Here is a 27,746-nt window from a genome sequence, read left to right as displayed (position 1 = left end):
CTATCTTTATGCAATTTTTCTTTACATCCATGATATTTTTGTTTCCTGAGAAAGGCAAATATATAGAAGAAAATTACTTTTTTTTTTTCAGATAGCTGATCATCTTGTTTCCTCTGCACCAACTAACTCCCAAGCTATGCATCACACTTGTTGATGAGACTCTGGTATCCAAAATCTCTCCTCCTTTGCATTAAGATAATCAGGTTTATGATTGCCTCTTACAGCCTTTTTACTCGTATTTTGCAATCACATATTGCCAGAACATCTTAGTCCAAAACCGAGAACTTTTTCTCCAAAAGCGCTTGCAAGCAGCTCATTATCTCCAGCCCTGCACTCGGGCAGGTGCCCCACAGCTCGCCTGCCCCACGCTGACCCTATTGTCCCGCACAAGCTCCGGGTGCCTTTCCCCCGCGGGCCGCTCCCCGCACCGGCTGGCATAGCCCGAACGCTCCGTGCCCAGCCCAGGGCAGAGGGTGCCGGGAGGGCAGCATTGGCTGCCGCGGGGCGCACAAGGCCGCCGGCGGGAGAGAGGCCTCCGCCGCGTCCGGTGTGCGCCATGAAGGGGCTTCTGGGGGAACGAGGCCGCAAGTGGATGGCGGCCAGGGAGGCGCCCGGGGAGGGTCACGTCCCTCCCGCACCTCCTGCCCGCGGCACGGCCTGGCCACCGCCCTCGGGGGCTCCCGACCTCTTCCCTCCGCCGCCGCCCGCCCGGAGCCGCCCCAGCTCGGCCCCGTGGAGCCACAGGAGGAGCCCGAGCCGTGGCCCGTCCCGGGCCTGCGGGGCAGCAGGGGGAGCCCGAGCCGAAGCCCGGCGCAGCAGCGGGGCGAGCCGGGGCTCCGGCTGCCAGCAGCCGCCGCAGGAGCCGCGCGGACGACTCCTCAGTGCCAGGGGCGGCACGGAAAGCCCGGCGCAGAAGCCAAGGATGCGGCGGCCGCGAGCTCTGCTGCCCCCGGCCTCTGCCTAGACGCGGGCGCAGCCCCCCCGGCAGCAGCTGCGAGGCTGCAGCAGCTGCCAGGCTCCGGCACCCGCCGCCCCTCGGCGCCGGGGAGCAGGAAGCGGCGCTCGGCCGGCGCGGTCGGCTCTCAGCGCGCCCCCTCCCCCTTCCCGCCCAGCTCAGAGCGGGCGCCGGCGGCACGGGCCGCCGCGGGAGCAGCAGGCGCTGGCGTCGGATGCCTGCGCTACGCCATCCCGCTGCTGCCGCGGCCTGGACTCCGTGGGGAGCGCGGGCGAAGAGGCGGCGGACGATCGGCAAGCAGTGCCGGCCTCTCCTTTGTGTCCCAGGTCGGTGCGGGGGAGAGGGGAGGGGGCGTGGGGCGGTGGGGGAGAGCGGCGGGGCAGGCCGGGACCCGTTCCTGCAGGGAGCCCCGGCCCCTCCCGCAGGGCTGGGGCCGGCGGGCACCAAACACACCTCTCTGTACCCGGCCTGTGCCCGCAGCGGGCATGGCGGGTGAAGGACTTGTTTGTGTCGGGCTGACCCCCTCGTCCCTTCGGCAGACCCGGCAGGAAAACTCTGGGAACCTCTCCGCAGCCCGGCCAGGGGGGCGACCAGGTGGGCGGCTGCCCGGGGGTTCGGCCGTTTCCGCCGCGGGGCTGAGGACACCGGCCCCTCCCGGCCCTTCGCTGCCGCCGCTTCTCCCGGCTCGGGGGCGGCTTGTGGCCGGGGAAGTTTCAACCAGGGCAGCGTTTCGCTGTTGTTGTTGATTGTTTATCGCTCTGAGGCGGCGCCGAAAATAGGTCAGAAGTAATGTCCACCTTGTCCCCTCGGTGAAGTGCCTGAGCACCGGCCTCGGTGGTGGAGCAGTCGGAGGCGTTGCTGCCTTCTACCTCCTCGCCTTGCTGAGAAATACTGGGTTCTCCCAGGGTTTGAAAGGGTGTTTGGGTTTTTTAAATGTTATTAATATTTTTCTTAAAGGTTGTTTCTTGGTGCGGTGTGGAAAGTTGCTGGCCGAGCGTTAGGAATCGCTCCCGGCTATTTCCTGGTGCGCGGAGGGCGGCACCGGCGGCTCCCGCTGCCCGGCGGGGCCGGCCGGGCTCTGTTCTCCCCGGCCGGGCTCTGTTCTCCCCGGCCGGGCAGGGGAAAAGCCCGTTCCCCTCCAAAACGCCGGCAGTGCGTGCGGCAGGGCTTTGCAGTTAGGCGGGGCGTGCTGTCAGCAGATGCTCCGAACTCCTCTTACCATCCCTAGGGTATCTTTAAGGGTTGATTAACCTTCAGACACTCACGGCAGAATTTGCATGATCGGTAAGTGCTCTTGTGGTAGTAATCTTTCTGTATTGTGTTATTTTAAGCAAAACGTTTAATGGAACTTATTTGAAAACTTTACTTAATTATTGTATGTTGCAGACACACCACGTTGAAAAGAAATTGCATAGCGTAATGACATTTAAGAGATTCTAATTGGGGGAGCTGTAGTCATTTTGATATTACAACTAAAGAGGTATTTGTGCTGAAGTGTTTAAGACCACTTCTGCTTTCTTCTGTTTGTAGTGGATTTTTCTGTTTGAAAGGTAAACAAACTTCTGTTCGAAGTCTTAATTTTATCAAGTAAGTGTCTGTTTTACTAGGTTTTGCTTTGTTTTTCAAGGAATTCAGTCAACCAGCTTAGCTTGAGCTAAAATCCACATGCACTGCTTTTTTGTTTGTTGGACCGATCAGAAGTAGGGAATGCTACTGGCATTATTATTCCGGAAGTGAATGTATTACATTTTTATCCATAGAATATATGTTACTTAACATTACAGTTATGAAAAAAACCTGCTTGGCCCTGGCTAAAGGGTAGCTACCACAGTCCAGACCTGGTTCAGTAAAGTGGCATTTGGCTTTTTCAAGATGAAAGAATTCTGGATTTGTGGAGGAGCAAATTAAATACTTTGGCCTAGTTTATATTATTCCATTCAATAATTCATTGTCTGTTAGAACTGAAAATACTGTTATATAGGAAATGAATGATAATTCAGGCTCTGGCTTTATCTTTGCAAATACTTTAAATGAATGAAACATGATCATCATGTTGTTCTGTTTCTTCCATACGACTGTGCCAGTAGTCACAGTTTGAGTACCTGCATTTGGTATGTCAGAGCACAGCTGTAACTCATAATCTGAGCTTTCCTTGGATGGACAAATTTGTTTTCCTTCTGCCTCTTATTTTTTTTCCCCTGTAAGTAGCACAAGTCCATTTTCAGCATTCCTTCATTAATCAATAAAAATTACAGAACATTAATTTGAGCTCATTCTTTGGAATGATTTAAAATTCCCTTCTGTGAAACACAGTCCTATAAAACTGGTAAAGAGTTGACTGAAACAATATGTGAAAATATTAATTTTGTTCTTACATCAACACTTCATGAATAAAATTGGTTTGTTATTTTCACTTTAAATTACAGTCAGTATGACTGGCCTGGGTAACATTTGGCATGAATAGTAATCAGTAATAGTAAAGTGCATGCAGCGACTGAAATCTGTCTTCAGAACTGTGATTTTCAAAATACGGCAGACAAGCCAACACGTTTGTTGATTCAATTTAATTCCATTGCTGTAGAATTCAGTTCTGGTTTGAGCTCAGCAAAACCTCAAAAATAGCACCTCGGGTTGTGTTCGATCTTCAGAAGAAATGAGGCGCAGTGTCCCTTCTGAAGCCACTGAAACCCCAATGATGAATGTGAAACTGTTACCTGGCACTCCAGTTTTGTGGTTTTGGAAGTATCTGGGTTCCAGATCTTGGTTCTAAGGTGGTCTCTTGCATTTTGTCCCACGTAGAAGAATTAGTGCATACAGTTCCCAAGCAGAGAGGGTTGTGAAAATTGAGATACATCACTCTCTCTGGTGTTTCCTGTTGACTTTGCTAGTCAGTTCTCCACCAAGGAAGACTGACAAGTTCTGGTTGACTTGATTGTTATGTTTTTAAGATGTGAACACTGTGGCAGGACATCTCTGTCAGTATTTCATTCTCACCAGGTTATGGTCTTATGTTTTGGTGTGAGCTTCTCCTTGAGAGTGCTGGAAGTGATTAGGATGGGACATGTATGTCACAGCCATCTGGCTGGCTGTGGAGGTGGATAGGAAAGCAAATTCTGGCAGAGGGGCAAAGCAGATAACTGTGAGTGGTAAGGGTTTGTACTCCTGCAGGTAAAGATAAGGGAGCCCTGTCTGAACTCTGACTCTTGTACTGTTGTTACTTCAAAGAGAACCTAGGTGTCTACACCGACCTAAGAGGCAGGTACCAAAATGTTTATTAGTGTTGTGCTGAGAGTACTGGTGCCCTTGTGTCTCTCTTAACCTGGATACTGTCGTGAGTGAACAAATGTGAAAGTTAAACTGGGACTAAAGGTGGACCTTAGTGTGAGCATTATAGTAAGTGGTTGTGAATTCTTATTACTGTTGACCCTGTTTCAGTGTTTGAAGTTATTATTGACATAGACTGGTGCTTCTCATCCTTGCTTGGTGAATGATTCATCTTCTTTTTTGTGTCTTCTGTCTTTAAATCCTTTTGTTCTTTTTCAGCCTCCAGTCTCTGCAGACTATGGGGTAGGCTTGGCAGAATGCAGCCTCCTGTTCACCAAAGTGGAAGAGTTGCGTTTTTGTTGTGTGGGTTTCCGCCCCCTTTCCTTTTTCTCCGCGTGGAAAAAAATACAGTCTCACTAGCGCTTTAATTGTTTTCATGACACAACAGACAAGTAGCATCTGCTTATGGACCGGCAGTTGTTCGTGATGGATGTTTGTTCTGCCAGCCTGCTGTTGTATGTCAGGTACCTCTGACAGGCCATTGGCTCTGAGAGCCTGTAGCCAAAATAGGCATTCGTGTGAAGTACCAGCACGTTCAGTTTCTCATTTGGTTAAACTATGACCATAACTTGCAGTTTCTTGAATTATGGATTATTTAGTCTTGCATTCATTTTCCCTCCTAGTGAAAAAGCTTGGAAAATGTGATTTATTTTTTTTTAAATGAAAAGTTTGTTTATATAGCAGCCTTCACGTGCTTTATACGTAGGATATAGGATCCCATGCAGGAACCTTCAAGTCACAATCTTACTGTTTTAAATCAGGAGCAAGAGATTGGTTAAATCTGCTCAAAAGCCACTTTTTTCTTGTCCCTGTGAGCAAGAGATTGGTTAAATCTGCTCAAAAGCCACTTTTTTCTTGTCCCTGTGAGCTTGCTGCAATCAGACTGTGTTTCTGAATAAACGCTGTTTCTATGTTTTTCTGCCACAGCTAGGCAAAACAGTAAAATATGCCCTTAACATTCTGTTGACATTCATGCACCGTATGTTTTCAGTGTGGCAAGACACGTGCTTTTATGTTTGTTAAGCATCTGCTGATTTTGGCCTACTCTAGCATTTTACTCAGCACGTTTTGATCACGTTCATTCCTGGGATACATCTCATGAAGTATTGTGTATAGAAAACTACGTCACTGTAGAAATATGATTATAGCAGTTTAATATTTATGCATTCATTTCTAGCGAAAGCAGTTGGCGTGTTGGTAATGCAGTGTTGCTGATATTTGTAGAATAAATTTGTACAAATTGTCTTCCTCAAAGAACAATACATGGAACATTTGTGGTAACAAGAGTACACAACAAAGAACATACAAGAAAAAAAATCTGAAAGGAAGGAAATAAGTTTTCCATAGTTTGGGTTCAGGGAGAAGTCAGGTGAGCAAATTGTGTTTACTTCAAGCAGGAAATCAGTGACAGCACTATTCTTGGAAAGAACAGGCAGAGAAATAGAGAACAGAATGAAACCTTGCAGAGCTCAACTCATGAGCAGAACAAAACTTGAAAATGCTAAAGCAGATTTAACTGACATCAGTTCTATTTTTCCTTAAATGGTTTTAGTGCTATCTTCTTTTTTTTTTTTTTATTTTAATGAATTTTCTTTAGGGGTTTTGGAACCAGAAGTGCTAAGAATCTTGAACTTAACATTTTGCAAGCATTTTTGTTTGAAACAAGATATGAAGTCTCCCTTATCAATATTTCTTACTAAAAATAAATTTTAAATTTCCTTATTTCTGAATTACGTGGCTTGTATCAGGAAAATTTAAAAATATACTTTTTGCTATTTTCAATTTTCAAGTGGATAGTTCCAAATAAGTTACCTCTAATGCTGTCTAATCATACGTGCATATATACATATATATGTATGTATGCATGCATATAATTTGCCGAATGTCATTTGTAAAATAAATAACAAACTTATGCACACAACACCTCCAAAATATTAGAATTAAGATTAAAAAAATGTACAGCATTTATCAGTTGTGCAGGAAGCCTTATGCTTGATTTCTGACATTTTGAAATAATGGACTGGCTTGTTCTTCAGATCTAGTTCTGCTTACTATAATCACAATCTTGTTCATGTGTTGTAACCACATGAATCTATCCCTGTTACTGATCCTGACATAGATCATTTTTTACCTGTTGCATACAGGATGTCAAGTTAGATAAGCTTACAATGCTTTCCAGCTATAAAATAAACTGAATTCTCTTTATGCTTTAGATGATTTTCTAAAGTTAATAAGGAAGGTTTCCCTTTAAATTTTGGTATCAGAATGGCTTGCAGCGTATCTTTTATCTTCTATTTAAACTTACAAGAGAAACGTAATAGTATTTGCTCTTCTGCAGGTTTAAGAAGTATTATTCAAAGAAACTGTACTTTCTTCCCAGGCTGTCAGTTCAATTGTCACTTGATAATTTTTCTGCATAATGATTATATATTTCCTTGTAAAAAAAAATACCAATCTAAATAGTGTAATTAATGCTGCTGTCTTTTAGTAGTAGAGATATTTCCCTATCTAGTACTTTTAAACTACGGTAAATATTGCTTGCCTGTCTATTTATATGTGGCGCATCTAGCTTTTTATAAATCCATATATATATATATGTGTATATATATATATATTTTTTTTTTTTTAAAGATTTTCTGGGCAAACTACCAGCCATCAGATAATTCTAGGGCCTATGATTTCATGCACCTCTGACACTAAACCCCTCACCTCAGTGAAATATTTCAGATCAAAATCTGCCAAGGTATTGAGGATATTTGAAGTGCCACAACAATGAGGCATTGATAGTAGAAAACATACATTTTTCTGCTTTACATGTAAAACAGCATAAAGGAAAAAAAAACCTTCTAACTGTTGAGGTCGATACAAGGCGTAAAGGTGGAGGTCAAGACTTAGATCTCCAAGTTTGTGGCCATTCTGTCAGTCTGGAGTGCTTTTTCTAATGAAAACCCTTGCTGTTGGGGCAGAAGCTCTGAGCTATGGGGTTTTACCTGCTGCTAATTTTACTTTGTGAATTCTTAAGATATGACCTCTTCTGTGGAAAGTACGTAGTAAGCCTCTGAAATTAATTTGAATGCCAGCTAATGCTACAGACGTTTGGTCTGAATTTGGGTTGATGACTTGTGAAAGGTGTAAAAGCTGGTAGAGTTTAGATGGAAAGATAAATTTTCATAAATTATCAGTATGGTCAGCTGTCGGTTTGTCCTTCTCAGGTAGGACAGGAGAGAACAAAGACTTGTTTGAAAACAAACTAGCCTCTGATGACTGTGGTGCCTGGTTGTTGGGCCTTTTCCCCCTGGATGTGTTGTGTTGTATTTAATAGGTGTTTTTGCTTGTTCTACTTGTAGAAAATTTGAAAGCAGCATGTAAGGGATTTAATGATTATGAAACGTTAGTACAAGAATTTCTGACTAAATATGACAAGTAAATTGTAGGAGAAAAAGAGTGAACAAAAACTGTTCCATGTGAAACATTGTCAAAAATTGTTTAAATAGTATTGGTGATGGTTCAAGCTAATTAAAAAAGTCAGTTTACTGCTTTGTTTTGATGTCACCCTTCAAATCTACCCGTTGAAGCTACTGAAGGTGATCGTTAGACTTATTTTATTTTGAATGTGTTATTTCAGAACAGAGCTGTGCCATTTTAAGTTTGTGTCTTTTTTTTTTTTTAGCAGCTTCTCACGCGTCAATGTTGTTCTGTCAGTTAAATGCCATACGGGAAGGGGGAAGCAAGAGGGGCATAAAGCCTTCAAGCCACAAAATAAACAAAAGCAAAATTTGAATTTGATAAGGTTGCTATATTTGTCTGTTTAATAGGGACTCGTTAAGTAGCTTTTATTTTGGTGCTGTGGTGAGGGGGAAGCAAGGCCGGCACTGTGAGGGCTGCATAGCTTGAGTGGGTGCAGCGGTGGAGCGGGCTGTGGTGGCCCCGTGACAGGGAGTGGAAGAGACCTTCTTCAGCAAAAATCGATCCTGTCCCCTGATGCTGGATCTGTCGGACCATAACTCTGAGAGCAGAGCATGTTTCTTGGCCTGTTGGGGCAAAGAGCTGCTGGAAGCTGCTGGGCTTTCCAGCCTCCTGTGACTCCTTTGGGAAAGAAATGTGCCTGGTCTGCGTTGCCGGGGAGGGTTCTCAGGTGGATGGTTGCCTCCTTGGGAAGCCAGACCTGTGAGAAGGAGTAGGACATGCCATGCCGAACAGCGGAGAGGTTGGACTGGGCTGGTGCCTGGGCTTTGGGGCTGCGTTGTTCCCTGGAGGGGGAGGAGTGCTGTCTCCTTCCTCTTTCAGCTTTCAAAGTGCATGTAAGGGAGGAGTGGAGGGTATTTTACCTTAGGAATGGCTGTGAGAGGGGGTAGTTGCTCTCACCCTGTTGCTTAAACCTCTGTTTTGCTGCACCGGGGCTGTGGCTTAAGGAGAGGAGTGCGCTGAGAGGACAGCCAGCCAGAGCAACCTGTGTGTGGGGCTGCTGCTCGCCTTCCCTTTCCCGTCCCTGCAATCGCACTGCTATTTGTGGAGCTGCGCTTTGAAGCAGGATAAGGAAGTGGTCTGATCAAGCCCTGCAAAAATAGATTATTCTAAGATGGTAACTAATACATTTTAAAATGCGGTCCCATGAGCGCTGTGTTGGCAGTGTTGAGGGGGCGATGTACTGATGCTGTGAAGATGGGAACGAGCACCTGGGGCAGAAACTCCTGAAGCTGTTGCTGATGTGGAAGACTTCGTATAGTTTCACAAAGTTGGATTAGATTCTTGCTGTGCTCTTGCTCACTTCTTCAGGGTTAGATGTTAATATCGGCGCATACTCTTTCAGAGGTATCCATGCAGCTGTACGGGGAGCCAGGCTGTATTTAACTCACGGAAATGTTGCAGTTTAAATAAAAAACGAACCAAAACTTACAAAGTAATGTCCAAAGTACCTGTCAAGGTTTGTTTTGGTGGTGGTGGGTTTTTTGCCCCCCGCAACTGCCAGCACAGTTGCAGAGTTGGCTGTGGGGAGAGTGGGAGCAAGTCTCCAAGGGTAGCAGAGGGAAATCCTTTGAAGACTTTGCTGCTGATAATAGGTAATACACTATTTTCTCATGGTGCTTACTGATATCCATTCTTCCTATAGCATATATGCTGAGCTCTGTGCAGTTTGTTAAAGCTACCACCGCAGTTGCCCATATCTGCTGATAACTCTCTTCTTTACTTGACACTATTTTTTTCAGAAACTTGTTTTGCTGAGTGTCAATCAAAAAGCACACACAATACTGTACATACTGTGTTTAGTCCCTTCACTTCTAAAGAAGATAAAGGGAAACAGGGAGTGTTTATTTTGGTGCTGTGAGTTTGTTTTATTGTTTTTTGCGGGGACTGGTTTTGTGGTGTGTATTTTTTTGTTTTGTTTTTTGCTAGTAGCTGTTGGGTCAGATTTGATTTGCTTTAGGCTTCACTGATAGAAAAGAGACTAGGGGATATCAAGGACAGAGCATTAAAATCCAGTGCTTGGCTGGTTGGGTAATAGCTGAGTGAACTTAAAATGTTAGATGTTTCAACCTAGTGCTCTTAGATTTGGAGGAGAGCAGGAAATAAGTTGCTGGAGGTGCCACCTGAGTTCACAGAGGTATGGCTTTTCCTTACCTGGTCAGTATGAAGATAAACAAGCAGTGAGAACTTAAAGTCTTACACTAAAGTGACATGTAGGTGATTGTTTGCTACAATATGGTTTTGGAAAGCTTTAATGCACATTCTGAAGTACTTTCTCATGACCACATTAGGTAGGTACTTGCAATGGCAGTCTGCTTAATTGTCTTTCAACTTTATACTTGTCATACAACCATAACAAAATTGCGCTTTGTACTAGAATAATATGACTTTGACTATAAAATTAATGCATGTTTTGTGTAACAGAAATGTTGCGGGGAGGATGTTAGAAGACCTGTGATCAGAAAATCTTTAACAAAAGAAGAACAAAATAAGAATACATGACAGTTCTTTAGCAGATATTGAATGAAGGCAGTGGACAGAAATTCTGAGAAGATGAAAACAATGTTTTATGTTTCCGGAGTTTCTAGGTTTTGGGATTTTTTTGTATTGAAAATCGAAGAATCAAACTTTTAACCTGAATTTATGTGCTATAATGCTTGTCTAAATTTGTTTTCTTAAAGTGGTAGGAAACTGGAAGCCAAACCACAAGGAAAAAAAGTGAAATCAACGATTATGTTTTTAAAGATGTAGAACTATAAAGCCAGCCCCGAATCAGCTAACTTTATATTAAGTTATTAACATTAGGTGTTGAAAAATAAAATAGGCTTTGATACAGTACTCCCATGTGTTTCTGAAATAACTTACATCCATATGAAAGTCGTAGTGGAGTCACTGTTTTTCCATGTTGGCCCATCCAGGCTATCACCACAGATGACATCCAGCGGGACCTGGACAGGCTGGAGAGTTGGGCGGGGGATAACCTGATGGAATTTAACAAGGGAAAGTGTAGAGTCCTGCATCTGGGCAGGAACAACCCCAGGTTCCAGTATAGGTTGGGGAATGACCTATTAGAGAGCAGTGTAGGGGAAAGGGACCTGGGGGTCCTGGTGGACAGCAGGATGACCATGAGCCAGCACTGTGCCCTTGTGGCCAGGAAGGCCAATGGCATCCTGGGGTGTATTAGAAGGGGGTTGGTTAGTAGATTGAGAGAGGTCCTCCTTCCCCTCTACTCTGCCCTGGTGAGACCCCATCTGGAATATTGTGTCCAGTTCTGGGCCCCTCAGTTCAAGAAGGACAGGGAACTGCTGGAGAGGGTCCAGCGTAGGGCAACAAAGATGATTAAGGGAGTGGAGCATCTCCCTTATGAAGAAAGGCTGAGGGAGCTGGGGCTCTTTAGTTTGGAGGAGACTGAGGGGTGACCTTATTAATGTTTATAAATATATAAAGGGTGAGTGCCACGAGGATGGAGTCAGGCTCTTCTCAGTGGCAAACAATGATAGGACAAGGGGCAATGGGATCAAGCTGGAACACAAGAGGTTCCACTTAAATTTGAGAAAGAACTTCTTCTCAGTGAGGGTAACAGAGCACTGGAACAGGCTACCCAGGGAGGTTGTGGAGTCTCCTTCCCTGGAGACATTCAAAGCCCGCCTGGACACATTCCTGTGCGACTGTCACCTAGGCGTTCCTGCTCCAGCAGGGGGATTGGACTAGATGATCTTTTGAGGTCCCTTCCAATCCCAAACATACTGTGATACTGTGATGACAGTAGTGTAGGAGCTACAAAGGAAGTGGTTTTGTGACCACTGATCCTGGGTCAGATTTACTATCAGATTATCTCCTAATGTAACTTTGATCAGTCAGGCAAACTATCACATTTCTTAAGTTAATAAAAGTACATGATATATCATTTGCGCTGACTTAATGCCTACTGTGGGAGGAAAAACAGTAACTGCTTGGCATAAAGCCTTCCAGTACAAAATCAACCTATCAAATCTAAACTGTATTTACTGTCCTGTCAAGCCATGACCTCAGAGCAGATATTGGAACAATGACTCAACTCTGTAAATTGTGCTCTGTTTTATTTGCAGAGGACAATAATGTGGAATTACTACTTATGAAAAATAATTTACTGAGCATGTACAGTTAGATTTATTTTTAATTTCTTTTGAAATAAAAGCTTTATTTTTTGACAATAATTTTGCCTGGAGTAGAAGAGAAGTTGCAACAGCTTTCTTTTGGACACTCTTCTGATTCATAAAATACGGCAGAGTAATGACATTAACAGTTATTGCAGACATTTTAACGCCAAATTCATCCATCCATGTGAGAGTTACTTTTAATGGCATTGCTTGAGACATCAAATTCAAAGAGATATCTCTTTCTTCCTTTTTATAAAATGAAGTATGTTTTAAGTACCCTAAAATAGACCCTTAATATTTTATGAAGAACCTCTTCAGTTGGGCAGAGTCAAATTATTTTAGTAAGGTTCCATCTCCTACTTCAGTAGTTCTTACCTGGTGCATCCTTCATAAATTCTTGAGATTATGAGGTGATTGTATTAAGTTATGTAATTTGTTCTTTAAGCCAGAATACTACATCTTGCAATTTATATATGTATATATATATTTAGTTTACTGTACGATCATTATATGCTTTTTATGTAAAGTTCCAGAAGACCTTTAATGAAGTATTTAGAGCAAGCACTTAATTTTTCTTTTTCACCTCTGTTGCTCTTCTGAATTGTTAGGAAAAGATTGATTGCATTACTCGAAAATGATAAGAAAAATAAATAAATAATTCATTTATAAATATATTTCTAGATATATTACTTCTGCTTTACTGAGAGGTATTTCTTTACTTTGATCACAACTAAGGTGGCTTGGTGATGAAGGGACAGCCTAACTGCCCATTTACACTGTCCACTCTCCTTGGTTGTTAGCATGAGCGAATAGTAGTATTTGGTTCATTTTTCTCAACTGGTACGTGGGACCAAAGTGGGACAAAAAACTGGCGTAATGTGGTAGCACATACCCTGAACTGCTGCTACTTTTCATCAAAATGCTGCATTTTGCTGATGCTGACTCAAAGGCAGTCACATTTATGCCAGTTATTTCATACACTTTTAAAGATAACTTTTAAAATGTGAGTAGTTTGTTTTTGTTTCTTTTTTTTTTTTTTTTTAGGGGAACTCTTTCTAAAAGGCAAATGAAACATTCAGTTTGGTTTGCTCATGTTTTGTTTCCTCTTCTCTTTCTTTGCAAATAACTGTTGAAACCATTGCTCAATTCAGGCTAATGTGGAAGAGGAGAAGGGCTCGAAAAGATGAAGTTTTTGTTTAGTGAATTGGTGGCTGAAGAGAGAAGACACTGAAGATAATGCTCTTACTGGTAGGAAAAATGCAGAAGCCAGCATGGGGTTGGTTTTGCAGCAGCTGGCCCGTTGCTGTGGTTATAGTTTCATCCTACCTGTGGAATGTACGATCTTTTTAAGGGGCCATAAAAGGTAGGGGCTTATCGTGGTGGAAGGAGAAAGGCACAGCGGTAGGAAAGCAAGTCTTTAATGGTCCTACTCACAGAACTTTTCATGTTAAACTTTTTAATGAGGAAGCTTAGAAGTAACATGTCATTTGTCAGACTGACAAAGACCAATGCTAGGGTAGAAGGGAATAAGCCTAATGTTCATGATGAATTATTGTATCACATGCACGGTCTATTAATAGGGGAGAAGAAAAGAAAATGCAACATATTAATGTCTTTCATGCTCAGTGGGAATAATCAAGTTGTCAGCTCAGAGTAGTGAGTATGTTGTTTTTATCAGTGTGCTGCGTAGAGGACAAGATATTTGTGCTAAATTTAAAGCAAAAAGTAGGAAAATTTGAATTTTAATGCTTGATTAAGCTGGTTGTTTATCTAGCCCATTAAAATGTCACAGATACCTTGCATTAACTTTATTAGAAATAGTGAATCAAACCTTGTAATGGCTGTCTAGGAAGTAATGTGGGCTTAGAGAACGAGGTAAGAAGAAAATTGCAATAGCTGAGTTTTGTCCTGAACCCATGAAATTAGGTCATTGTTTATAAGTATATTTAAGTAACTGTGGTTATTTACGTTAATATAATTATTTATAACTGTGAAGCTTTAAAAATAATTTGATGAATAATTCCTGATATAAAGCAATCTATTTTGTTGTCTTTTTCTGATAGGTGGTCATGTTGCTTTTTTAAAATTAGGGTAATGAATCAAATAAGGTGTCCTAAATACCTCTACTTAAGGGTTCTGTTTGTTTGTTTCCTTGCTTTGCAACGTGATGAATATGCAATCCTACATCAAATTAACGTTTCTTTTCTACCCCTTCACCTTTTTAATTATGGAGAGACGTTTTATTTGTAGTGCTAGGAAATTCTAGTCTTCAGCCAGAACACTGTGATAGCAAACGTGGCACAGCTGCAAAAGGATTTCAAAGACAGACAGGAGGGTTCTGCTTGATACAGTGGTCCAGGCTCTCTCTGCAGGGGATGCAGAGAGAGAGGTGAAATGATCAAAATAACAAGTTGGTTCTTTACAGCAACATACTGAACTAATACATGCAGTGAATTATGCTTTCTCAGACTCAACAGTAATTAAAAGAGGATATTAGCTTGGATGAGTTTTGGCTGTATGGATAGATGAGACATATTTCTAGTCACATGCAGAAAAATTTGGCAAGTCTTATGCATGGTCTTGCCAAAGTCTATGAGAACCCAGAGAAAATGAAATGGAAAATACTGTCTAGATTTACAGTCAGATTGTGCTATTGTGCACACTCAGAAAGCAGGCATTAGGAATAGCCGTGCAGGTCAAGTCAAGAACTCCGTTTTTGCCACACTGAGTTTCAGCTGAAGGCTGTGTCCAAGAAACAGCTAAAATTGGAATTGAAGACAGTTCTCAGGTTGGGGACAAACCTGTGACTCAGCGGCACAGAGATAGATGGTGGCTGAATTTCTGTTGACAGCTGCTGAGCATCAAGGAGAAGAGGATGGGGGAAAAAAGGTCAGGGATGGAGGTATACAAAGCTTCTACAGCAAATCAGAAGAAAAAAATTATCTGTGTTAAATGAGCAGCTAGAAGAAAGCTGGAAGTAAATGAACATTTTGTTGTATTTTTATTTGTAGGATTCTGTATTTTTGCTTTTGACTTTCACTGAATATAAAATCCTAAATATAAGGCTAGAAGAAGTTCAACTTATAATTTTATGTGTTTTCTTTCTCTCTTTGTTTTAAAAAAGAACTTAGTCCCTTTTAGAAGAAAAGTGGTATGACACAGGCTGTATTGCATCATTATACAAATAAAATAAATATCAGTGCCATCTTGATGTGATGCTATGATATCAACATTTTACCAGGGCATTATTGATAATATGTGGTGTCAAGGATGTATATCAAACATGTTTTTAAAAGTTCCACATTTTTTTTATGTTCTAATTTCTCTCTTCTCTCTCAAGCTAAGGCAAAACCAGTTTAGTTTCATGTCTTGCCTACAGGAGCTGTGATAGATTAGGTGGCATTGACCCACCTATACCGTTTGCTCTAAGAATATGGATTCTTGGACTTAGGGCTCTCCCCCTTGTACCCTGAATTTTGTCTCCTGAGGGGAAGGGACATGAGATTTACCAGGAGAATTTAGTCTGCCCTGTTCTTGTAAATTGTCTCCCCTCTGGTAGCTGTGTAGGACTGTGTGGGGGCATGAGCTGTATTTGATGACTCAGGCCAGAATATCCTCCTGCCTCCTCATTGCTATGTTGCTGCTGCTGAGCTGAAAGTCTCTCTGGAGATTGGGGCGGCTGGGGGCGTACTGAAGTCCTGTGGGACCTGGATTTTAGAATTCCTTAGTGAAGACAGGGATAGTTTGGCTGAACATGGCAGCAGCATCTTTGCCAGAGCATGGGCTTCATGAGAAATTTTCGGTTTTTACCTTATTTTGGAAAAATACATGTCAGACTGCTACACTTGCAGAAAGCTGAAAACTGCAGTGCAGGAATGGAGGGGAGATGGGAGAATGCTGGTGGGAGGTACATGGATGACTGTTGGAGAGGACACGCTGGGGCTGTTATTAGGACATGGGAAAAGAGGGTAAAGAACACAAGTACTGAAAAGTTCTAGAGACTGCTCTAAGTAAAACTTTTGTTTGTTTGTTTGTTTTTTAGTTCAAGCAGTATGTTTTTGACAGCAATAGTGAAGAACTGGAAGACGGGTTAATTAACATACTAAAATGGAGTATTTTCCAGTGGAGGTAAGACATTCTTTGAATGTACTGTGGTTTTGTTTCTTAGCGTTGTCTTGCAATTCCCAGTACAAGTAGCTAGATTAATGGCACTATTACACAAGCATTTCTCTGAGAACAAAGCTGGTTTGGGAGGTTTCTGTACAATCTCCGTCTGTTTTTTCATTGTACTCTCAGGTGCTCTGATGCAGCTGCTGTAAAGTATCACTAAAATGATGAGTTTAGAAAAAACCAGAATCGAGAAACATTTTTTCCTTCTGATGGTCTTTTAAAATCTGATATCGTGTGATCCGTTTTGTATCATGACCTGTGAAAAGATCAGTTTGGATAACTGAAGAAGTGGTGGGGTAGTGTGGGGACAGCATGGACTGACCAGGTTATGAAGGAGATTTTCCAGCTTAAGAAAATAAATAAATACCCGTAAGTGTGAAGGAAAGTAAAGTTTTGGCCCTCAGTATAGGATTAAGTGGTTTTAACTAACATTTTAACTATTGGAGATGTTCGGTCTCAGTGCTTAAATATTTTTGAATATTGAATACATGTTTATATGCTGCATTAACCTCTTTTGCTCATGTGGAGGGAGCTCCTACTGAAGGATTGTTTTACTTCTTACAGGCAAACAGAACAAACATGTGGTTCAGCTCAGTTTCTGAATGCTAGTTATATGCTTTAAAATACAACAATAAACTTATTAAATGTCCAGAACTCATTTTAATACTTAATATCATTGAAGTTAGTGAAGTTTAGCTGAAAATTTTAATGGAATCTATACAGAGAAATCTACATAAGTTTAACTCTTTTTTTTTTGTTGGCTTTTTTATGATTAGCATACCAAAAAACAAAGACATTGTCCAAGTTTGAGTTTCTTCTTTAAAATATTTAATCACTGCATAATGCTTTCTAATATATAGTTGAAAGAACACAGTTTTCCTTTGCACTAATATGAAAGACTTCAACAGAAAAGTAGTGATTTGGTTTATGCCAGCCCAAGGCAGTGAATGCTCCTGCTCACCCAGGTTAAGGTGCTCGTGGAACAAGCTGATGCTTGGCAGAGAAAAAGCTGTTCTCAAAGGTTGGCTGACAGGCTGCAGTCCCTGCCGTGGCAGGAAGCAGCGCATTCTGGATGCACCACTTTGAGAACTGTGGCTCAATATTTTTCACTGTTTTAGCAGTTGATACTGGTGCAAGGCATGGGTGCTGCTTTTCCAAATGTTGATGATCGGGTGAGGGCCGTGTTACTGGATTAAATCTTGTGGCGCTGTGTCATGCAGGCCTGTGGTTGCTGGGCCCTGTGTTCGGTCCACAGGGGTTGCAAGCCCAGGTGATTTGTAGTGGGCTGGTTGGGGATACTCAGTCAGCTCAACAGAGGAGCAGGGGAGTCACCCCAGCTGGAGCCATGTTACACAGAACAGAAATACCACAGGTCCACTGGACAGCTCTTTGGGCTTTTTTTTGTTGAATTAAGTAATTTATAAAGTAGACCTTTGAACTTGTCTAATTGGACTAGTTCTGGATTGTTCTGAGTTTTCCTCCTGAGGACTTGAGAGACCCTGAAGCATTTGGGAGTGGCTGCTTGGCCCAACAACTCCTGCAGGAACAGTTTTCTCTTCTCTTTAGTGGAGGCCAGCTTTTGAGGGACATAGAACTACTCAGTGAGCCGGGGAGTCAGAGGCATTTGATATCTTCCTTGCTTAAAAATGGAGGTTCATCAAAATACAAGCTGCATGAGACTGCCTCATGGCATCCTTTGTCAGCTTAAATCCTTTTTCTTCTTCCTAAGTGTTTTAAAAATGGGTTCCTTTCTGAGGTGTTGTACAGTTTTGTCACAAATTTAATGCATAGCCCCCAAGATTTGTTGCCCAGTGGCCAAGGGTCACAGCAAACCTAGGATCTCTGGATCCCTGCTCAGTGTCAGGCCAGGTTCCATTTGCAGAAGGTGTGCTTGCATCTCGGTAGGTGATGCACATGTGATAATGCAATATGGTAACCGCAAAGAATTAGAGCGCAAAACTGCTTGATTCTAGTTTTAAAGACCGCAGAGGACATCCCTACACAATCCTATAGAAAAGCACTGGAAGAGGGATTTATTGCAAAGCCCTGTAGGTTATCAGTGACAGTCCTAGCACTGAATACTGTATGAAAACTTGTGGCATCATTCAATTAATCTATTGGAGTCCCTTGATTGGAATTCGAATGAACACAGGATTTTTACACAAACTGGGTTAATTGCATCATCTAGATGCTGTAGTTTTGATCTTACAGTAGGGGCCCTTGATCGAAGTTACTCATATTGTTGTAACTCAGCTTCAGAAGCAAAATTCCTCTTTCCCTGTTCCATTACTTCAGTAACATACTGTTTCTGTGTTTCTGCAAAGTGTGTGCTGTTAAACGAACATCAGAATTAATTTATTGTTTATAGTTAAAAATCTAGACCTGTGCTATGGTGCTTGAAGCTTTCCTGCTCCTCTAGGGCGAGTACAGAAAGGTAAATATTATCTTGAGTCATATGCCAAGATAATTTAGTTGGTAGGCTACAGGTAGCCCCTAAGGGCAACTTCACTTTCAGGTCACTGATCCCTGTGTGGATGACTTTTTTTTGTCAGCTACACTGACGTTCTCATTCATAGTGCCTGCTTCACAAACACCCAAATGCATGTTCAAAATTTTAGAAACAAAAACATCCCATAATCCATTCAGGCTTCAGGCAAGCTGGCATTTTTATATTTATTGCTTCTGCATTAGACCCAGAAGATGGTCTAACGTGCATGAAAGATAGCCTCGTTTAGGTTTTTTCGTTTGTTTATTCCTCAAACCAGACAGTGCTTGCAGGAACTGGGAAGTTTGAAAACAAGTATTTGTGGAATGTATAGTCTGTTTTATTAATCCAGGTGATATTGTTGAAGGAAAAACAGCAGAACGCAGTGAAGTCTGTAGGGTTTTAATTTAAGTATCAGCAGGCAGTTGTAAATTAGCTGGAAGGTGCCAGTCTGTGGCTGTGAAGAAACCAGGGAGAATTAACACTTTACAGCTAACGAAGATTGACTAAAAATAGGCATGTTACCCTCTTTAACTCCTGCCTCCCCTCTAAAATCCCTCCATCTAAAGCCGTAAATGACCTGGTTGAGCACTTTCTCTGCACTGTCTGGCTACACTGTAATTCAGCTCTCCCTGCCCTGGTGTGAGAGTTGAGGTACTACTGCCTGCACCATCATTCTACTTTGACAAGGGCTGGAAGCAGACCATGCTCTTTTTCTCCTTGTCGGCAGTATTTCTCCCTCTCTTCAGCCAAGTACCAGAGCAGAGCTGCAGTATCAGTAAGTGCCAGGATTGTATTATGCTGATGGTGTGCTGTCATACTTCTCTGATAGCATTTAAATCTTCTACAACAAAGAAGTTATTGTGGGCCGGATTTGGTACATCATATATTATTCTTTACCCCAGGGCCTGTATATTTAAAGAAGCTGTGCAAAATTGTGTATAGTGTTGTCCTTTTTAAGGACCAGACAGACAATATAGCCAGCTTGTGTGCTAAAAAGTTTGTTTTGTGTTTGTTTTCAGTAACTAAGGTGCTGACAAGTTTTGACTTCTTCATCCTCATAAACATGAGTGAAGTTCAGGCTATGGTAGAATTCTCCGTGGAGCTCCACAAATTCTTCAATGTGGATTTGTTTCAAAGAGGGTAGGTAGTGCCTTCTATCAGACTTTACTATGGTGGATGGTTGATGTTGGAAAGACCTTAATGGGTATTGTCATGTAGTGTTGCTTCGTGTATTATTGACTGTTTTTATAGAGATGTCAAAGAATTTTATTCCTTATTGGAAAGGCATATATATTTTAGGAGTTGAAATTAAATACTCAAATAATTTGGCCTAAAATTTAAGTTGTAATAAAATATTTTTGTCTAATTGGAGGAGAGGGAAGCTCTGTATATTTGGAAAGTAGATTATATTCTTATCCAGGCCTTTATGCTTTCGTATCTTATTTCTGTAATCCCTTTTTTTGAAATGTAAGTGTTCTCTTGAATCTTTTAAAAAACGTGGCTGCCCCCACTAACTTATTAGTTTATCAACTTGGCAGTGGAGAACTTTACCAGCTTCCCTCCTCCTCACACCGTGCTGTGCCTCCACAGTTATAGAAAACTCCGTACTACCTCATTAGACCTATTTGACCTCCTCTTGCTCTACCTGGTCTCTGTAGAAGGCTTTTTCACATTCCTTCATTTGATATTACCTGATTGTCCCTAGATTACTTTCTGAGGTGCACCTTTCCCAAGGCTACATAGGAAATAATTCTTTGTAGCTTATTTTCGAGTTATTAAAGGTTATCAGTCATCTAGTGTTGTGATACATGGTCCGTCAGATTACAGTAAAAATACATTTCAGTGTTGTGGTTCTTATGATGTTTGCTTTAGATAAATCTGGTTGAGGCTCTGAGGAACAATATATATCAGTGTTCATTTATGACAGCTCCTTTTTTAAACCATTGTAGAATATCTTTCATTAGAAACAGCAATAAGGAAGTACAATGTTGTTTTTAACCTTCACATAATTCAGGGCAGGTGGGGGTGGTTATTTTTGGTATGGTTGGTTTTGTTGTTGTTTTTTTTTTTACAAGGTGAGTTAATAAAGGTTAAGTAACAGGAAAGTTTCCCTGCTTCAGGCTGGATATAGTTCCTCCAGCTTGTATTAACCCTCTGAGGTGGATATTTTGAGGAAGAGTGATACAAAAAAAGGTAGGATTGGGAAGGAGCTCAGGAGAAAGAGGCATAAAATGCTATTATAAAACGTCTTGGCTAGCTAGCCTCTATCCTTGCCGTGTTACTGTTGGTTTTCATCTATATTTTATTAAAGTTAGCTTTTCTCTAAATTTGACCTGAAGCTAGTACTGACAGAAGTGATTGACTGCAAATGGTAGCAAGCACAGCAGGTAAAGTATATGCAACAAACTATGTCCCTTTTTAAGGGAAAATAATAATTTCACTCTTTATTGGAAGAGGAGGAGTAAAGAAGGCTTAAGAGTTTTGGGAAAACACTGAGACTATTCTAATTACTTCAAATAAAAAGGCACGATCTGTTGAACTGTGGCTTTTTTAAGCTCTGAGATCAGTGGGGAAGGAGAGGTTAAAATATGGCAGCACGTTACCCTGATAGAGATGAGCCTGAAAAGAAAAAAGTCTTTTGGTTGTTTTGACTTTACAATTTAAATGATTCCTTGGAAATGTAGTTGAGCACATCGGTATAATTACCAGTGCTCTACTTGGCATGCTTCTTTTTAGCTTACTCTTTAAAAAGCAGTAAATTCATCGGGCAAGTTCAGAGAGGTGAAATGCTGACATAATGAGAAAAGTGACATAAGTAGATACTACCTCTCTGGTTTCAAGCCGAACCTTTAGCTCTGGGCGTGTTCCCTTAGAAAGCAGTTTTGGGAAGGAGAGGGAATTTCCAAAATAATTTGAAAAACTGCTTAGTGTAACTGTTGCGATCATTTCTGTTGGGTATGTTCTAGTATTTTTCTAGGGACATGTCTTTGTATTCATTTGAGATAGGATGTAATATTTGCGTTGCTGGAGGTGCTCTTGGAGGGTGGATTGAATCAGCAGAAAAGGAAATCTTTAGTTTCATTGTTAGCCTCCTATTTTTGAGCTACCACTGTGTTTAGCATGGTTTCTCTCTCCAAAAGTCAGATATAGAATTGATTGTATTCTGGGTTTCTTTGGAACTGTGTGTATTCATGCCCACCCAGTTAAGCTTAGCTGTGTCATGGTGTTAGAAGCATAATGACCTTCTGAATTGTGCAAAATAAAATGTCACCTATTACAAGTAATCACAATTTGTAGCACATTTGCCTCCCTGCCCCTTTCTGTAGAGTCTGCATATCCCAATATCCAATCAAAAGCATTATTATTTCTTCCTGGTTTTATAACTATTTGAAGAAATGTGCCAGCTATTGCATCCAACTGTAACATGTTTTCTTGGATCTGTATCTTTAGTGGCACTATTGCCAGAAGCACTTATGACTGTGTTTTCACTAACAATTAATTTGGTACTTTAGGAATTAATTACTAGAAGCAGCGTTGATGTCCCTATATCTATGTGGTTCCAGGGTTACTTGAGACTAGATTTAATCTTGTCCTCTGGACCAGATGTTTTGCATTGTGAGTGTATTTTGAAGTTGTTCATGCCAGTAATTGTTCAAACCTTTTTGTGCCCCTGGGGGTTCAAGAGCATTTTGTGACATGTAGGTCAGAGCCTGTGGTTTAGCTTTCTTCAGGATACATCAGGTTATATACCTGGAAAGCTCTCAGTGAAGTGAACCATCATGCAGCAAACCGGGATCATTGGGGAAAGTGCATCAAAACCACTCTGCTGATCTAAACCAGTAGTGCAGAACTCAGCCGAAATTTCTCATGGTATTTCACCCAAGATTAAATTTACCTGAAGGTCCTGTGACAGACTCACTGTTATAACCACATTATTTTCCTAACTGACCCTGTGAAGCAGACTGATTATTTTCTTTTATTTTAGAGAACTGTTATTATTCCAAGCAAGGAGACAGACACAGAGCAGACACTTCGTTGTAATACTTGAGACTTGTCTGTATGTGTAGCTCACTGCTGCTCATACGGTTCAAAAATGGGTTGTACTGAAGTCTGTGGTGATGTTGGTGATTAGCTTCTTCTGAAAGTTGCCCTGTAGCTCTGAGTCACAGAGGTATGTAGTATAGTTAAAGAACAGTTAAGTAGTATCCTTATCTGATACAGCTGTTTCATTATATTTTCTTACAACTCTGTGCCACTTGCTTAAAATTCAGCTTGCTCAAGATAGCTCTGCTGGTTTATTTTAATCTGTTTTTAGGCTCAAATAAGGCTTTGCATAATTATCCTTTTTGAACTACTGGGGTGTGATTAAGGGAAATTTTTTTCGAACAGTGATTGATATGTGAGTTTTGTGTGACAAAATGAGTAAAAGATATGTAATTGTTTTGAGACCTGAGAGAATGGTGATCTGAGATAGCAAGGCTGCAAGCTGTTTTGTCATCTTAGCTCATAAAAGCTGCAGTTAGATTTGGGCTCTGTAGTGCTGATCTATTATAAATACAAAGGGAAACAACATAGCTTGAGTGAAATGTGGACTGCAGAAGCGGAGAATGAGTTGAGTGGAAAACTGGGTCGTTGGGTGACTGGTTGCAAAAAGTCCTCAGTGGTGCAGAGTCCAACTTACAGCTGATGACTGATTGATACTGGGTCCGTACTGTTTAGTGTTTTGATGAACAACCTGGGTGACGAGACAGAGCGCCTTCTCAGCAAGTTTTTGAGAGGCAACAAATTACACAGAGTGGTTAGACACCCTGGAGAACAGAAATGCTCTGTGGAGGGATCTAGGCAAACTGGAGAACTGGGTCGATAGGATTCTCAAGGGCAAGTGCAAATCCTCCAGATGGGGTTGAGTAACGCTGTGTGTCAGTGCAGACTGTCTAGAAAGCACCTTTGCGAAAAAAACACCTGATAGTCCTGGTGGACAACAGGTTAAACATGGGCAGCAGGGTGTTGTGGCAGAAGGAGGCCAATTGTACGTGGAGCTGTAATAGAGTGTAGCAGCAGGCGTAGTTTGGAAAAGCAAATCCTTCCTCTGTTATGCTGCCCAACTCCTACCAGCGGCTTAGCACTGGTGTCAGGCTGTGTTTCCCACTTAGTTTTCAAACCAGGATGCTCATCTTTCCATACTGATTTTCCTCTTCAAAAAATCTGCAAAACAGATGATCAGTATATTTACATTTTTGAGATACAGGGTTTCTCTGTGATGAAAGTCACTGACCAGAATCTGTGATTTCTGGACATGTATGGTCAGTTTTATATTACTTCCTGCGTCGGAGATGAAGATAAGTAATTTCTATCTGTTTGGCCAATATCTCTGGACGAAAGCTGTTTCCTGAAATCATTTTTTGCCACACCAACAACTACTGTATCGGTGTCACTGTGCCTCCATATTTATATGTCCATTCACATGTTCTCTCTTATTTTGCTAAGTCCTTTAGCATAAGGATTTATTACTGTAGGCCTGTTCTGCCTACATATAATAATCATTATAAGAATAACCTTTTAATACTTTGTGAAAAATCATGTTCCAGGTAACTGAAATGAAAATTAGTTTCAGATGTAGAACAGATGACAAGGTTCTCATGAAAAATTTTCATAAACACTTAGGGCATCACATTCTTGTTTTTTCTAGTGGTGATGTTATCAACTCTAGATAGGCAGTTGAAATACATGATGCCTTGATAATGTGCTTTTGACCTGTATTTTCCTGATATTTAAAAGTTTGTGCAGGTAGGAGGTTGTGGGACACCAGTGGCAATTTTAGCACTATTTGTAGCAGAAGTTTGGGATGTTTACTTATAACACTTTCTGCTCTATCTCCTGCCACCGCCTCCTGATGATTCTGGATTTATTTACAATGCTGTTCTTCAAAGACATTGTTGCTGTAAGGGCAGGTTGTCTCTTACTCATTTTTCTGCTGTGGACTGTGGCTGCTTACCCTCCATGTTTATGAATGTGTTTGGTATATGACAATATCCTGAACTGAAATATAAATGTATTGAGCTTTTCTGAATTCAAACATCTGGTTATTGAAAGTGTCACGGTACTTTGTAGCGCTTAGTTTAGTTTGCGGTATTCTACGACCAGATGATGAATCCTGATCTCTAACTTGGAGTAGTTACGCCTTTCTTGTGGGTAGTGAGAGAAGTTTCCTGGTAAGCCTCAACTGTGGGATCATGGACTTTTCATTTTTCTGGAGCTTTGTGTTGCCTTTTCAGCCATGAACTGACAAATCTAATGGACTAGAGAAATGTAAGTGATAGTTTCTAGTTTAGCATACCACACATATTGCTGCAAGGTCTGCTTTGAAAACAGCTTCAGTCTATGTTTTCCTTGTCTCTGTGTGTTCTTATGATCCCAATGTTAAATTTCCATTTTGTGACTAATCATTTGTTATTTTGTCAGTAATATGCATGCACACACAACTGGCCAAAGCTGGATTTAGACAATTTTCAGTAATAATATCTCTATGTCTGTGCTTTGTCTTTTTTTTTCTTAACAATTTTCTCTGTGAAGTAGAATATCTGTTGTTTCGTTGTGGGTTTAAGAAACACGACTCTGTAATGGTCATTTCAGCTAATTGTAAATTTGTTGTTAAGTAGACTATGAATGGCACAGGTAAAATAAAATATTAACAGTAGCACTTGATTGTAGCTGTAGGTTTACCTTTGTGGTCAGTGTGTCTAGTCATCTGTTATTTGACTTTGTTTTGGGTTAAAAGATTATTGCAAAAGCACATCAAGAGCTTACGTTAGTAATATAAGTCTGCCACACTTTTCAAAGTGGTTTTGCTTTATAAACGCTGATTAACAGATGCAAGAAGAAAAGGAAATACCTTCCAGAGAAGAGACTTCAGCAGGTTCTAACGTAAAATACATTTTTAGAAGTGTGTCATATCTAAAAATAAGTTATTGGTAGGATTTCAGTAACACTAAGTTGCTTGTGGACTGAAGTCCTATTCAAAGTCAACGGAATTTAAGCTACAGAGACTACTGGAAATGTAGTCTTATGTTATTCTTCTGTTCCACAGATTTATGTTTTTTCCATGTGCAGATACTTACTGATGCATCTGAGCAGCATTGATATTTTATGCTTCCATGTGTATGGTTGTGTAATGTAGCGTAAAAGAAAATATCCTGAATCAGAGTATTAATTTTAGTGAATCTTAATATGATTGCACAGTAATTTAATGAGAAATAATGCAAAGTTCAATTTTTTCTTGATACAGTGAATTGTCTACATTAGTTTTATAGTTTATTAACAGGAAATTAAATTTGAATAGTACACATTTAATAGGACCTCTTTTCTTTCTCCTGGCTACATCAGGAATGAAAAGGTTTTGTCCTTAAATAAAGAAGTAGTCTCTGCAAATGTTTTGTGTTGTCAGCCTGTGATCAAATAACAAACTGATAAAGGACAAGGAATATTCAGGCTCACCTATTTTTCTTTTTAATTCATACAGCCCAGTCATAATTTGACTTTCAGACTACATTTCTGTAAGGCATCGCCTTCTGGAAATAAGTGTTGTGAGTTATCTTCTGACATGTAGCTTATCTTCTGAAGTATTGCACTGTGATCTTTACTTAATGTAATACAGTCTTTACAAAGGGAGAAGAAGACTGTCAGATTTGGCTAACAATTGCAAGATGAGCTCTGTTCTTCAGCTTATGATTTTACAGTAATAGAAATTGCAGTGATATGAGTTTAAGCTTTGGAGAACTAGGCTATGAACTCAAGGAAATAGTCTGTCTAGGAAAAGTATTGCAAATACTTTTCTTTTGGTTTCATTTTTTAAAAGTGGATCTGATTCTGGTTCAACATTGCATGCAAACACACAGGTCCTGCTTGCTCTGAGGCAAGAAGGAGAATGAGCGGTGGTGAGTTGTATTCTAAGTTGGTATTGCTTTAGAAGTTAAAAGTTAATATCATCAAATAACCCATAAGACCTTCTGATGCAGTGTGTCTGAGAGACCAATGATATGATTTGGTCTCAAAGAGCAATAATGATTTGAAGTACCATATGATCGTACTTCAGAATCTTGTCTTTTAAAATGAAAAGACTCATATTTGTTGAGAACAGGAGTAGGAAAATTAAGTGGAAAATTGAGCACTGCTTGCTTTGACTTAGCTGATAAATTAATGCTTTTGAAGTATACTCTGCCTCAGCTATGTGAGTGGAACTGAAGATGTGGGAAGGTTGTACTGCTTGTCTTCAGGAATTAGAGTACAATGTCTGTATTAGGAGACTTCCAACCACACAGGGAAGCTCATCTAAGGGTCACCCAGAGCCATTGTCAATTGGGCTTCTGCCCCCTCCCCACTGTTGATTCTCAGATGACTAGCTTCCAACTTCAGAAACTAAATCAGATCCTGAAGCCACCTGTTTTAGGTACGTATTTTGATGTGTAAAGATGATGGTACAGGTGCTTATTTCTTCAGTCATTATTCACAGAGATATAGCTAACAGTTGGTAACTGTAGTTGTCCTGGAAGTATGTTTTATAGAACTTAGTTGTGTTGTGGTTTGTTTTTTTTTTCCCTAATCCCCTCATTATTGATTCACAAAATGTACCTTAAATTTTGTAAAATGTTGATGAGAACTCATTGCATATTCTAGACTTCTCAAATATTTGGTACAAATTTGAAATCTCCTGGATTTTGTTGAGATTTTAGCTCTTAGACCCATGTAGTACTTTTGGAGATGTTAAACATCATAACTTTTGCAACTGTCATTATGATTTCACAATTGCAAATATTTTATCACAGCAGAATTAAAACTGTCTAATGGCATCCTGTACCCTCAAGACATTGAATATGGCAAAAGTACATTTTTTGAGAACAAAAAAAATAAACAACTTGGATGTATACTTATACCATTTTAATGTCTTACTGGAGCCTGGGATAGGTGCAACTATTTAGTGTGACAGCAAGGTTATACGTAATTGTGATATGGCTTATGGCATTTGTCGTCTTTTGAGGACACATATGTGGGTGGCATGTATAATTAATTCTTTCTTTATGCAGTCAAAGAAAGATGTGTCTTGTGGATGTAAGACCAGGTGCCATTTTACCTTGCAAAGTAAAGATTGTGTATCAGCATGCCTTGCCATGAAGATTGTCAGCAACAGCATGATCAGTGAGTTTGTCAT

The 27,746-nt window shown here is 40.8% G+C and overlaps 1 protein-coding gene across 4 annotated transcripts in view; it reads left to right on the top strand.

Moving 5' to 3' along the window:
- The first annotated feature begins 1,038 nt into the window (after positions 1-1,038).
- The window catches only part of FAM135A (family with sequence similarity 135 member A), a 92,108-nt gene continuing 65,400 nt past the window's right edge, over positions 1,039-27,746 (top strand). For 2 of the 4 annotated variants that reach the window (XM_071806917.1, XM_071806915.1), the window contains exons 1-3: positions 1,464-1,549; positions 15,926-16,011; positions 19,561-19,681. In XM_071806917.1, coding sequence (XP_071663018.1) covers positions 19,605-19,681 — 77 coding nt within the window. In that variant the 5' untranslated portion in view covers positions 1,464-1,549; positions 15,926-16,011; positions 19,561-19,604. Of the gene's footprint in view, positions 1,282-1,463; positions 1,550-2,172; positions 2,240-15,925; positions 16,012-19,560; positions 19,682-27,746 lie in introns of those variants that run through there. The other 2 variants (XM_071806916.1, XM_071806918.1) reach the window with 2 other exon arrangements.

Source organism: Patagioenas fasciata, chromosome 3 (genome assembly GCF_037038585.1).
Source record: "Patagioenas fasciata isolate bPatFas1 chromosome 3, bPatFas1.hap1, whole genome shotgun sequence".
Classification (NCBI taxonomy): domain Eukaryota; kingdom Metazoa; phylum Chordata; class Aves; order Columbiformes; family Columbidae; genus Patagioenas; species Patagioenas fasciata.
Note: the sequence above shows the minus strand (reverse complement) of the source record. Positions and strands in the feature narration are given on the sequence as shown.